Source organism: Paralichthys olivaceus, chromosome 11 (assembly GCF_024713975.1).
Source record: "Paralichthys olivaceus isolate ysfri-2021 chromosome 11, ASM2471397v2, whole genome shotgun sequence".
Lineage (NCBI taxonomy): Eukaryota > Metazoa > Chordata > Actinopteri > Pleuronectiformes > Paralichthyidae > Paralichthys > Paralichthys olivaceus.
The window spans coordinates 13,691,640-13,705,523 of record NC_091103.1 but is presented as its reverse complement, the minus strand read 5'-3'; the positions used below and the strand labels follow the sequence as shown (position 1 = coordinate 13,705,523).

General features: G+C 40.1%; 1 protein-coding gene and 1 long non-coding RNA gene across 8 annotated transcripts in view; one reads left to right on the top strand and one right to left on the bottom strand.

The window, feature by feature from the left end:
* LOC109630130 (leucine-rich repeat and fibronectin type III domain-containing protein 1-like protein) overlaps positions 1-13,884 on the top strand; it is a 144,991-nt gene that overhangs the window by 125,442 nt on the left and 5,665 nt on the right. For all 7 annotated transcript variants that reach the window (XM_069534953.1, XM_069534952.1, XM_069534951.1 and 4 more), the window contains exon 9: positions 11,388-12,037. In XM_069534953.1, the coding sequence (XP_069391054.1) occupies positions 11,388-12,037 (650 nt within the window). The remainder of the gene's footprint in view (positions 1-11,387; positions 12,038-13,884) is intronic.
* Positions 152-13,884, bottom strand: part of LOC109630131 (uncharacterized) — a 98,442-nt gene continuing 84,709 nt past the window's right edge. The window contains exons 3-4 of the long non-coding RNA XR_011244612.1: positions 1,585-1,682; positions 152-965 (exon numbers count right to left, since the gene is read on the bottom strand). This is a non-coding gene — a long non-coding RNA (uncharacterized lncRNA). The remainder of the gene's footprint in view (positions 966-1,584; positions 1,683-13,884) is intronic.

Below are 13,884 nucleotides of genomic sequence, written 5' to 3'. Positions count from 1 at the left end.
ATTATTGTCAGTGAAAACACTTTCATGCACTTAACATATCAAGCGTGAGTCTGGAAGTTCATATATTTAGACACAGCACACATCTGCCACTTAATATTTCTTGTGATATACAATTTTTTTTTTACTTCTTCTATGCTTCATTAATTTATACTGTAACTAATCAAGTCCTATCTATATTTTATCACTGTCAACGTAAATCACTTCAACTAGGGATGCCACTGCTGCTCTAGATAAATACATTAACTACATAAATAATTACTAATTATCTTACTGAGCTGTAAGCTGTGTAAGTCAGTGTCAAATTATTTCATTGATGTATGTGACATAAAAAAGAAAAGTTGAACTAATGAGCACATTTTAGGGAGTTACAGCACACAAATATGTTGTGATCGTGTTTCAGAAAGCCAATGGTACAGCAGTATGTAACACTGTGCCTGGTGTTATTATTGGCTTTTATGACAGTGTGTGTCAGTGTTGGTGTTATTCTTCAAACCCTGATTTCTGCATCTGGCTACTAGATTTCTATTAAAACTGGTAATGGAAAAATGATTTGAATCTTCTCACATGGTCGTCTCACACCGCTGAAATCAGATCTGTCTGAATATTGGTGTGAGAGAGTAAATGAAAAAAAAATTCACAGACAGAGAGAAATTGGAGATGATGGGAGAAATTAGGCAGCAGAGCAGGCTGAGAGAGATGGAAAGACATCGAGACAGGGAGGATTTAAAAGGGGAAACAGGGAGTGAAGTGGAACTAAGGCAGGAGAATTATTTGCAGGATGCTGTGAGAGACTAGGCTATGATGAGGAAAAAAAAGAAAGAGATGGGCTGTGTCAAAACACTGCTGGACTGAAAAGCTAACAGATCAAGCCGCTCAGTGGAATCTTAAAAAATACTGACTCAGTTCCCTGGGGGAGGATGAAGGAGGACAGCTCGCCTCCTAAGAGGGGGCAACAGGGCACGGTCCTGAAGGCAAAGTCGCACATAATGATTAGTTATGTGGCACTTATTTTCATAATTAAAGCTTGTAACATCAAAGTTTTTGGCCGGGTTCCTGACAATACCTGATGGCTACTGTTTTCTATAAAAAATGACAATCTCTGAGAGTGATTTAGGGAAGCCCTGAATGGCTTTTTTTCAATATTTGAAAGCAGGAAAATTGATTTTTACTTGACTTCCCCGAAGTGATATTTTATTCATCAGGTGAAATAATCATCTGCTATCACACCTGATTTTTTTTGTTTTGTCCACTGACCCATCCCATCAAGGTGGCGGTTTAAAAAAACTGATGCGTATAATGTATAAATTAAACACACTTAAATTCTCCTTAGGTAAATCCTGTGATTTACCTCCTGCTCGACTACACCCAGACATCCACTAACAGTGGAGATGATCTGGACAGCAAACAAAGGAAGCGCAGTCTTGTCAACCGAGATTCTCCCATTGATAACTTCTCTCTTAACATCTACTTAGCTCAGTAGTTTCTTCCCTCTGGCAACATTGTCTGCTCCCGTCACTTTCAGTTCCATATCTTTGAAATCGCACAGTGCGAGTTATTTCTCTTTTCTGAGCTTTTGTCACGCACCTGTCTGTGCTGCATTCTCCTCAGAAGCCAATGGGTGGTTTGGAGAAAAAAGCGTGGGAGCCTGGCGATAGCTCGCAGGTAATTCATTCAAGGAACATCTGTAAACAGAGAAATAACCAGAGTGACACTAAATTTTTTAAACATGAAATATTTCAATATATAGTGCAGCTTTTTCTGGCACAAGAGCAAGTTTGGTTTGAAGTTTAAAGCCTGTCTGCACATCCATCCTTCCATCCACGTTCTGTTCAGTAATGCATTCTTTGTAATTTTTTGCTGTGTGCAACGGGACGGACAGGATGTGTGTGCTGCAGGGACTTTGCTGTCAAACCTTTGCCCTCCTCTGTTCATCGCAGCCTGCACTGGAGGAATAATTGGCACATTAAATTATTTAAAAACAGCTGGGGCACATTATCATAAATATTCACTTGACGTTTTGCTTAGATCAACAGTCAGAACCCAGGGCTCTGGATGTGACTTCATTACATCTCGTCACTCTCATGAGTGTGTGAATGTGTGAGTGTGTGTGTGTGTGTGTGTGTATGTACATTTTAAGTGCCCAAGGCCGATTGATGGACAGTATTTGCAAACAAAGCGTCCTCCCGTCAGTCAACGTAACTGAGCGCAGACAGCATGAAAATGTCAGGCTCATGCATGGGAACAGATGTGCATGTGAGCATACATATGGAAATGTCAGCCACACTAACACTCGTGCACGCTCACTCATGGACATGCAGACGCAGGCCTCAGCAGCGCGGCGAACCCTCGTCACTCTGCTGCTGTAACAAGTGCCTCTAACAGGCCTGTCACTGTTCCAGTCAGAAAAACCCATCACGACATGCTAACGATGCAGGGCTGCTAATGACAGCTCTATTAGTATCTATTAATTCCAGTTGTGACCACAGACAAACAACAACAGCGGTTGTCCTCCAACCAGAAGGTCGGCAGTTCGATCCCCAGTCTTCCCATCTGCATGCCGAAGTGTCCTTGGGCAAGATGCTGAACCTGGAATTGATCCTCATAGAACAGAAAAAAGTGCTGCTAATAGATGCACTGTATGAATGTGGATGTGCCATTCTGCAATGTGTGTGTCTATGTAATTTAACAACATGACTGTGCTAAACTGTCTTTTATTTAGTTATTCATTCATAACTGAAATAAGATAAATAACATCTAAAAGGTTTGAGACAGGAGACGACACCACCGATGGTTCCTACACAAACAGAATTTTTTTGGATGGTGTCTTATCTGCCTTGCTTTTGTTTTTTTTTTCTAGATGTAGCACAGACTGCAGAATAAGAAGAAAGAACAAACAACAAACAGAACATCCGCCACAAGATACCAAACAATTTTAAAGCTGCATATCAATAGTATTATTAGATTTACTGCTCTCCTATGTTTCTGATGGTTACTGACAGTTGAAAACAGAACCTTGGCAAATATTCATTGTTATGGTTTAGGTGTTTTTAAAAATACTTCATCTGCATTGTCTTATTTTAGGCCTCTCTAACCCAGGATGACAGAGCACAGAGTAAAGTCAGTGGAAGATTAATATTTGTGCTATAATACAGAGTCCTCTTTTCTCTGGTGCAGTATTCATTGGACCCAAGGTAGAATGAGGAAGCCAGATGGATGAAAACTTGAGGAAGCTTCATATTATATGAGAGACAGATAGAGAAGACAAAACAAGATGAGCCGAGGTTTAGATGCATTTGATTGTAGAATGATAGGAAAGATCTTTGGAGTCCGCGGAATCTGTGGAGTGGGCTTTCATTTGATAGCTTGTGTTGTTCACATGAAGTGTCATGATTGTCAGTACTAGCTGGGACACATACGTATAGTTTGTGTTTGTTTGACCTTTGCTTGCTGTTTGAATCGTGTTTGGTTTAAGTGAAAATGGTTGCTGTGGGCGTTTAAACAGAGCTTTTGACCATAAAGTGAATATGCAGCATGATTATGTTGCTTCATATTCAGCATGCTCTTATGATATGTGAGCTACAGATACCACTCAGGCTTAAAGGTCCAGTGTGTAAGATTTAGCTGAAAGGGATTTTTGGAAGAAATTGAATATATAACGGTGATGTTTTCACTGGTGTTTCATCTAAATTGTATGAATTGTTGTTTTCTTTACCATAGAATGGGACCTTTATATCTAAAAACTTTATATTTTACATGGAGGGGGTTCCTCTCTGTGGAGGCTGCCATGTTTTTTACTGTCGTCCAAATTGGACTAACTTAAACCTTTTGAGTTTTCATGACAACTGACGTTCACCACAGGTTCTCTTACAAGGGAGGGGGAGGGTGAGATGAGGAGTATTCAGCTGCAACATGCATTACCTCTAGATGTCACTAAATTCTACACACTGAACCTTTAAGATGTTTAAATAAATACTTTAATAAACGATTATTTAAATTATCAATGATATTATAGATAGAATACTCAAGAACTAAAATAATTTATAACTCCAGTTCTGGTGGGATTATAATACCTCTTTTTGAAAGGACAGTTACAACTGTTAATTTGTTAACTTTCCCATCAGCCTGATCTCCCTGGTGCATTTTGTATTGAGAATAAATAATTCTAGCTTCACCCTGCAGGATTTCCCTCACAGTAATTGCTACTTTTTGAGCTGTCAGTCTAGTAAACAACACAAGTATACACACTCCTTCACAAGCCTCAATATTTGAACTGAACAACAGTTTCTTTTCTTTCTTTTTTTTACTACCACCATCTTCTGCATATATTAGAAAAAGTGACACTGGGTTGTGATGCTAAGATCTGTCTATCTTTATATTTATCTTTATCTTTATCACCTAACTTTGGGAGGGAAATGCTTTTTGACTGATCTAAATTTGTTATGCAAAATCTCTGTGGGATTCCATTGTCTTTATTAAGCAGCCCGAGGTTGATAGGCAGTGGGGCTGCTGTGTGGCGCACATGTGAGAAATAACCTGGGGTAATGACAGTGATCCACAGTAATTACTGGTCTTCGATTGCTGCGATATTGAAAGCAGTTAGAGATGAAAAAACAAGAAAAGAGCGCAGATGAAGGGGGGTGGGGGTCGTGTGCTTATGGGTTCTCTGATAAAACAGTAGCGATACATGAGAAAGCAGGCCTGACAGTCGGAAAACACATTAACAGAAGAAAAGAGGCTCCGAATGTTTCTTCTTTCTCTGAACCAGTTCACACCTTTAAAGGAGCGTGTAGAGATGGCAGCTTTACCGTCGCTGTTCAGCATTCAAGATGATACATGTGCTGTGGCAGATTGTGCTTTATCGCAGCACAGGCAGAGGATGTCCTGCTCCCCAGTTCCCACCGGTCACTGTGAAATCTCATTGGTCTCTCTCAGTGGAGGTTAAAAATAGTCTGTCAAGATGAGGTCAGGGGGGGGGAGTTTTATTAACAACCATCATTGCCAACAAGGGCAAAAGAGTAAGGAGAGAAGGTAACTCAGTAAATGGAATCAACGCTTTTTTTAAAGTATTTATACATATATTTAAATCAAGGCAAAAGAAAATGGGTGGAATTTCAAGTATTAAGATTTAGAGAGAGACCAATTGTTACATGATGCATACAGCTTATCACGTCTTTTAAGCTGTGTTTCCCATCAATTTTAATTTTCACATTTATCACACCAGGGCTCAAGACTAACTATTTTATATTAGTTGTCCTGGACTCTGTGGCTCTGTTCACAAAAATAGCTCCTGAATAAATATTAAACATTTAGCACAGGATATATTTTACCATCTCAGTAAACAGGATGGGATGGTTATGATTTAGATTAGCTTTTAGCTTTGTACTGTACTTGGTTAGTATTTTAGCATTAGACTGTGGTGGGCCACCATATTCTAAGTGACATAACCAAACATGTTTTTACACTTCTCAATATAACATAAGAGACCTTTAGCTTGTTGTTAGCAGAGCTATTTGCTGAATGCTTGCTTGTTCTGTTATGCAGAAGGTACTCGCACCATGGTCCATATCGTTGTTACCATCCACGCAGATGGTCAGACCTCTTAGTTTCAGCTGCAGCTTTGGCATGCAACAGAGTTATTTCCATCACACTAGAAAAGATCTTTCTCTCTTTAGTCTGCACACATGTCACTTGGAATCTGTTGCATGTAAGAGTGACCTCCGTGCACGTGCACCCTGTTACAGCTGTAGCAGTATTAATGAAAATGGAAATGTCGCTTTGAGCCAATTTCTAACAGTCATTTATTGCTGTGATGTGATTTTTGAGTTAGAATCAATGAAAAACAACCTGATATTAAGTCCAATGCTTTGTGTTTTTTACCACTCAACATAGTCAAAGCTGCCATGTTGTATTTGGAATTCTAACATTCACTCAAATGTGGGAGGACAAGTTCATATTTGTGTGTCAAGTAAAATTTGTTCCAACTGCTTATTTGTATCTGTGGCCATACTCGAACATTTACAAGGACACACATTCTTACTAAACTAATATATACTGTGTGAGTGACATAGCTGTTCAGCTGTAATGACATTTATTGACTTATTATGTGAAGGTTTTTACAGCTCAATGTGTTTATGAGAAGATACAAACCAACTGCAGAGTATTGTATTGGTCTAAGCTGTAACTTATCCACAGCAGTGCAGATCTTCCCTTTTAATTTCATTAAACTCCCATAGCTCTCTTTAGGCACCAGCTTTTATTGCCTTCACCAAGAAGCTTATATTTTCATCGGCTAACTACAGAAAAAATTGATTTCCTTGAAATTTGGGGGATGGGTGGTGCATGACTCAAGCAAGAAAGACCAGAAAGTTTGGTGTGGCTCTGGATTCACCTTCCTTAACATTGTGAGATGAGGGTGTTTTTCAACATTTTCATTGATTTCTCAGAGAACAATTCATTGATCTTGATGAAAACAATCAAGCATGTTTAAGAGACTGATATTTGAGTGTGTGCAAAGTCTACATTTAGTGGATTTAAATGTGGTTTAATGATGGGGCTGTTATTAAAGGTATGCCATTATAATAATAGCAGTGGAATTTTGCACATTTTGCTTTATCCATTGCATTTTGAGATAAAGTTTACCTGTTGGAATGCATATTTCATAAGGTATTGCCATGCTGTTATATAACTTTAGATGACAAATCATTTGCACTTTGCACTGCAACACCAAGTTGTAAATCTGTGGACTATACAATGCTCCAAGTAGCACCTCTAGATTCAGAGTAAAGTTCATACCAAAACAAAGCCTCCAGTTCACAACGTTAACAGCCTTAGTCGTGTTAAAGCAAAAAAGGACGATTGAAAATCAAATGGATTACTTTGAGGCGTTGTCACATCCTGCATTCATTTAAACACAATCAGACCATTGTCAGGATGATGATGATGATGGTCATGCTCGCAGTATTTTAATACGTGTACACAGAGCGCGATCACAGTGTGAGTGCTAATCTGTTCAATTCACACACTGAGATAGTTTATCTTGTTTGTGTATTTGAATGGGTCTTGCGCTCTTTCAGCTGTGTGGGCACACAACTGTATGTGTGTGTGGGTGTATTTGCGTGTGTGTGTTTGCACATGTGCGTGTGTGCCTGTGGGTGTGAGGATAAACCAAAAAGTGACAAAACATGACTGACTGTTTCTGTGGCATGTGAGAGCAGCAGAGTCGTGCAAACCATTGGTTTTGCTCCATAACTTTGTGTGTCTGTGTCTGTATATGTGTATAGTGGGGGAAAGGAATCCATTAAGCTGTGTAACTCAGAGGGAAAGAGAGAGAGAGAGAGTGTGTGTGTTTGTGTGTGTGTACATGTCCGTGGTTGAACCCATTAACTGAATAAACCATCCAGCATGATTGCAGTGTCAAATGGGCTTGCTGAAGCATTTCTGCTTGGCCCAGCATCCCTTGTCCTTTTTAAAGTCATGACAAACTTACACAAGACAGAAAACTCCCCATCACAGTTAATTATTGATCGCTCGAAAATGTTGCATCAGTCCTCACACATCTGTAAACCTGTGGTTGTACAAAACACCGGGCAGATGCTGGCCAACGAGCTAATCACATGCCATATGCTGATTCCATCAGATATAATTGACGTTGCTGTAATAATTTCTGTTTGTACATGAGCTGAAAAAGAGAGCTGCCCTCCAAGTGGGAGGCCCAGATTCAGTTTCCTGCATCAGCAACACACCTTGGCCTAGACATTAAATCTTTCATTTCTTCAAGGTTGCTCTGTGTACAACCCTTTTTTAGGTTGTTCTGGGGGAACACCAAATATAAACTTTCCTAGAAAAACATTTTTAAAATTGACATGTACACAGAATAGTGAGCGAAAAGCCTGATTCAGAGTAATCAATGATTCTTCTACTCAAATAACGTGCCAAAAATGCTCCATCTTATCCCACACACTCACTCACTCCTCAGTTCATGTACAGCTGCCTTTCAGCAAAGCCTCAGGGCAGAGGAAGTTTCCCAGTTTAATTCCTATCAGGAACGGAGCACTTCCAGGCAGCGGGACACGCCTTGTGAGTGTGCATCCATGTGTCTGCCTGGATCAGATTGATCTGAGCTGCTTCAGTGAGAACATAATTGATATTTATGGCCTGACATCTGCACTGGTCCTGATCAAGTCCAGAGGAGTGTGGGAGTTTCAGATTTATGCCAGACAGACACTCAAACTAAAGGTGAGGAGGAGAGGTGCATGTCTATACACAATGAAGATACTCATTGAAAATAATAAGTGAAAAATAAAAAAGCCTGGGTTACATTTCATGGAAATTCAATATTGTTTTATGGTTCAGTGTTTAGGTTTTAGTGACATCCAGCATATTGCAAAAAAAACAAAAACCCTCACACTTCTCTTCAAAGAATTCACCTACAATGACCTCCAGCTAATATAAAAACATGAGGGACCCTCTTTAGACACAGTGTTTGGTTTGACTTGTCTGGGCCACTGTAGAAACATGGGAGGACTCAGTGGAAGCAGACCTGCTCCCTATGTAGCTATGACTCAATCGAAAGTAAAGACAACATGAATATTTTTAGATTCAGGTGTTAGTGCACAAATTAAAACACAACTGTGAATGTGATATCAATTTCTCTGTTGATAGATTTAACCCTCATCCTGTGCTTAGTCCTCCCTAATCTCTATAAACAGATTCTGCATATGTAGGCAAGAGATGAGATTTAGGGGCTGGAACCCTCTGGTTTCCGTTTCTAGTTTGATAAATCACGTTTAAGCAGGCTTTGGTCGCTTGAAGGTTAAAGGTCTGTGCGGAGAGCATAAGAGGCAGAACACATTGACCAAAATGCATGGGCTATTATTGACTTTTTAATTTATTCACATTTATATGCAGATACATTTGGAGAGACTAGCCCAAATGTTATCTGGACCTGAAACACCTACAAAAAGAATCGCGGTATGACATTTGTCACGAGCTACGGCTCAGGGATCGGGCGGCTCAGCCACTAACCAGTAGGTTGGTGGTTCAATCGCAGTTTCCCAATTTCACATCCTAAAGTGTCCTTGGGCAAGATACCACCCCCCTGTCACTAGTGTGTGAAGCTGGTCTAACTGTAAAAAGTGCACGGGGAGCCTGGATATCCACTGTCTCCAGCGATGCCCCAACATATTGGCAAAGGAAGGCTAATTCATGACAATTTAATTATAATTAGTCAAGACTTTTATTTTGAGTCAGATTATTTAGTTCCTAAGGACACTTTGAAACACTTCACTTTCAATTACAGCTCATGTTTTCACAAACAGGAAAAAATCAAGTGTAAGCAGTTACTTGTTAAAATGGAAGCAGTGTCAGACTCCACATCCTGGATTAGAAGCTCACATGAGACTGGAAGTCTCAGAGTCCAATGATTTCCCCCAAGTTTCTACTCTAATAAACTGTGATTCAATTTGTTACGCCAAGAAGATGCGAGGGGCAAACAGCCATGCCATCCTTTTGTCCAGCCACATTCAGACAAACTTCCACTTTAAGCAGGACCTTTTTAAAATTGCTCACAGGAACGGCAGCTCTGCTCACAAATTCTGATGTTACACTGCAGCATGCCATCAGCGCAGTTGCAGATTCAGTTTAAATTCCTATTGAGAATCACTCACACTCACACACTCACTCACACACACACACACAGTCATGTCAACAAGACTTCCAGGGACATTACATAGACTTGGAGACTTACTCCAACTTGTACACTAGTTGTCTTAAAATCTGTCTTCACCTTAAAATGTAATGATTAACACAATGGAGACTTGCTTTTTTTGTCCCCATAAGGAAAGACATGTCCTCATAATGTGTGCAAACAGATTTATGTCCCCAGAACATGAGTAAAACCTAGACCACACACACATGGATCTAACTGCCAAGAAATACTTCCTGGTGGAGATGTAATGGCATCAATGAGCTTGGCATTGACACTGGGCTTGCCAGTACACTCCTGCCCACTGACACACACACAGGCTCCAATCAGTTATATTTAACTCTGACTATGATGAGCTCACAGTGCATTGGGGAAAAAGTGAATAAAGCAGAAGGAAAGTAAAATTTAGATTACATGTTGCAATGACATATTGACAAGGCCACGAGTTTCACTGAGGACCCCTCAAGAAAGCAGTGTAACAAGGAGAGACAAAGCACGACTATGGTGAACACAGAAAAGCATTGTGCCTGTTTACCAGGGTGCTTTTTTTCCCCATAAATTTCCCTCAGGAAAGAAACACTGGCATGGAGAAGGTAGAGCTACTGTGTTTTACCTTGGGGAAATACAGAGACAGAAGTCAACAATGGGAAGAATCAGGATATGTGTTTAATCAGGGAATGAATATTTCGGCTGCTGAGGGAGACGGATCTGTGTGAATGTTTGTCAGATCACAGGCTCATGAATTCCTGCTCTGTGGGGAAATAAGGACGATGAGGTGTCTGCCACAGGCTGCCCCACGTGGAAATATAGAACGATTGTGAAAATGTGATCACTGCAGCTTTTGCACAATAGAATACAAGGAACCAATACAAACAGGCGTAATGAAGTCATTTGGGAAGTTTTTTTTTTGGTGATTGGTATAGTGAAGAGGTAAATGGACAGAGTTGGATTGAGTGCAGCTTGTGTTGGTAGGTAAGGCCTTTTGATTTGGCTCCATGGCAACATTAACCTGATGAGTGGGCGACCCACACAGCCATTGAGGGAAATATTGGAGGATATTGTCCCATCATTGTCAAACAAACAACTCTGAACATGTGTCTGTGTTTGAGGCATCTTTTTTGTTTGGTTTTGTAAGTTGTAAGCACAAAATCCAACTTTTCAAACTGGAAACGATTCATTTTAATTGTGTAATCTGATGAACTGTTTGCACATATTTTAGAAGTTTTCAACATCATGAAATGATGTATGTCAAAATACAAATAATATGGACATATGCATTGTTATGCATTTATCTCACTTATGGCAACTTGTGTTTCTTGTCTATGTCTGATTAGCTACAGATCTACATCTTTGCTCATGTGTCATTTTATACAGGGATAATTTGCTAATAATTTCCTAAGAGTTTTCCTGTAAATTACCGCTTAATTATAATTCTTGTGAAAGAAAAGCTTCATTTAAACCCAAGCAATTGTTCATACTCATTTATCATTGGAAACTTTCCTTTCATGCAGATGTTGAATTTTGTAATTGCTTGCAATTGTCTGTTTCCCTTTTTTACCTGCTCTGCAAGTTTTTTTTAAAGTTATGGGCCAATTAAATAAAGTGCTGCTCTTTGTTCAGCTTGAAATGTGTTTCTGAATAATTTATAAAACTTTCTGACCTTTTTTTTTTTTTGCTTTGGCAGGATGATCCCATCCAGCAGCAACGACTTCCTGGTACGGGACCTCGCTGCCGGACGCAGCTATGATCTTTGTGTCCTGGCTGTGTTTGATGATGTCATTACATCACTGACTGCAACACGTCCTTTGGGCTGTCTGTCATTCACTACAGACACAGAGTTCAGCCAGTGTCAAGCACTGCACAGCCACCTCCTGGGTGGTACTATGATCATCATCATTGGGGGGATTATTGTGGCCTCTGTGCTGGTCTTCATTATCATCTTAATGATACGATACAAGGTTTACAGCCACCAAGGAGCAGGCCATGGAAAAGCAGCCATTGCTGCGACTGTGCCAAGACCGCAAAGCAACGGACAAGGAGGAGGTGGACAAGTCCAAGTCCTTCCTCGCTCTGCTTCAAAACTGACTGAGAGTCAGGAAGATCAAGCACTGTCGCCGTCAAGAGCCATGTCGCCTAGCAACACCCTGAGAGACACTGTGGCACTGGTTGAGGAGGAAAGCAGTGGACGGAGCATCATGACAAGGACTGACTCTCTGGCCAATGAGGAGTTGCTCTCACCCACAAAGGCCCGCTTCTCCTCCAGGGTCGCCATTGAGATGAAAAGTAGGCCGCCATCTGTCGCCAAAGAACCCACCTCCCCCAAGGAACTGGCAGGTAGTGGAGAGACGGATAGGGGGGAAGAGATAGAATGAGAGAAGGCAAGGGGCACAGCAAGGAGGAAACACTTGAGAGAGGTGGAAAGAAGTTCACCGCGATAGAGCGAGGGAGAACAGCAAAGTACAAAAAAATACAGTCCAACAGAAAGAGATGGAGGATGAGAAACAGACAATGTGCAATTGAGGGTGTGAAATTGAGTGAGATAACAACGGAGAGTGGAACAATGAGAAACTGAGTGAGTGTGAACAAGAGGATGAATAAGAGAGATGCCATCCTTGTGGACTGGTTAGATAGTAAGAGAAGCAGAGAGGGACACGTGTTCAGCTTTTTGTCTGCAGGGCTGATGTCGTGTCTGAAGTTGTAGTTAACTGTCTTGTCTGTGAAAGTTGGCAAATCAGATCATTGCCTCACTCACTCTGCATAAGGAAACTTTTTTTACGAAATAAAAACAAAAATTTGAATTTAGCTCCCTCTAGTTTATTGGAACCTGAAACTTCATTTTAGATTACTGCTTTTACCAGTTATCAAAGATGATAAATGCAAGTCAAAGGTTTCACTAATATTAATATTAATTTCATCGACCATGTATGTTTGGCATTAACCCTTTAATTTCTGCTGGAAACTCTTTCCATTGTAAAGATGGTCTGTGTCAAGATTTTATAATGCAGGTGGTATCATCCATCACACAAAAGCTAAGATTATATAGGTTAGCATTCCTTGAGTGTCCTCTTCTAAAGCGCTATAAACAAGACTTTAAGAACCAGAACCAGCTTGTTTGCCATTAAGCACAACAAAGTCAGAGTGCTTTAGTGAAAGAGGAAAGTTACATCTATACAAATGAAAAGGCTATTTAAGGTTGGCTGAAATTCAACACCAGGACAAAAGTTTACTGAAGGAGGTTGAACATTTTATGGTACAGCAAAGATTGGAAATGCTTATAAAGCAACATGCATTCACATTATTTTTAATGTTCTAATGTTTGTCTATTAAAATACAAAAATAAAATCAGAGTAAGTGAACAATAATACATTTTAACACCACTTTGAGCTGTTCAGGCACCCTGCTTATGGAGTTAAGCATATGCGACAGTGTATGTATGAATGTTTACACAGCTGTGTACACTCACAGTTCAGATTTTGTGCCCCTAGGGTGCTGTATGTAAATCTGAGCCAATTCCCTTAGATTCAGTATAAGAGTAATGGCACCCCTTCAGGGGTAACACGGCAGAATCGCATAGATGTAAACAATTTAGAGGGAATGTACAAGTGCACCAGGCAACTGATGCAATCTCACCCGTTCTTAATGTATAGATTTCTGTATAAGAAGATAAGACTGTGCGAGTGGAGAGATGAATCAGTGAATGTAGCGCGTGGGGTTAAGATGCAATCCACTAATGGCAGTCTGCAGAACAAGCACCCAGCAACAGCCAGGGGCAGTAAAGTTTATACAGTGCTTCTATCAAAGGTCTTCAGCAGGATTATAAATGTTAAAATAAGATAAAGAAAGCTGGGAAGTCATCAGTAAAATTACACAGAGAGAAGGCTAAAGACTTATGAGGACTTCAGTCTGACACACACACAAAAACAACCAAATTCTGTGCAATTACTAAAAAAAAAGATTTTAGAAAATGTTCCAGTGAGTGTAAAAGGCTGAAGTTGAGCATCATTCAAACCCACTTTACCAAAGTAATATTGGTTAATTTCTATCTGGAGAACCATTGGTCTGCCTACCACTTCAGCTTCCATTCATGGATCAACCTCTTGTGCCAAACTGAACAGATGTATTTTGAATTTCTAAATTTGATTTTACTCACCTACCGAAACATGTTGGAAAACTGGTGACCG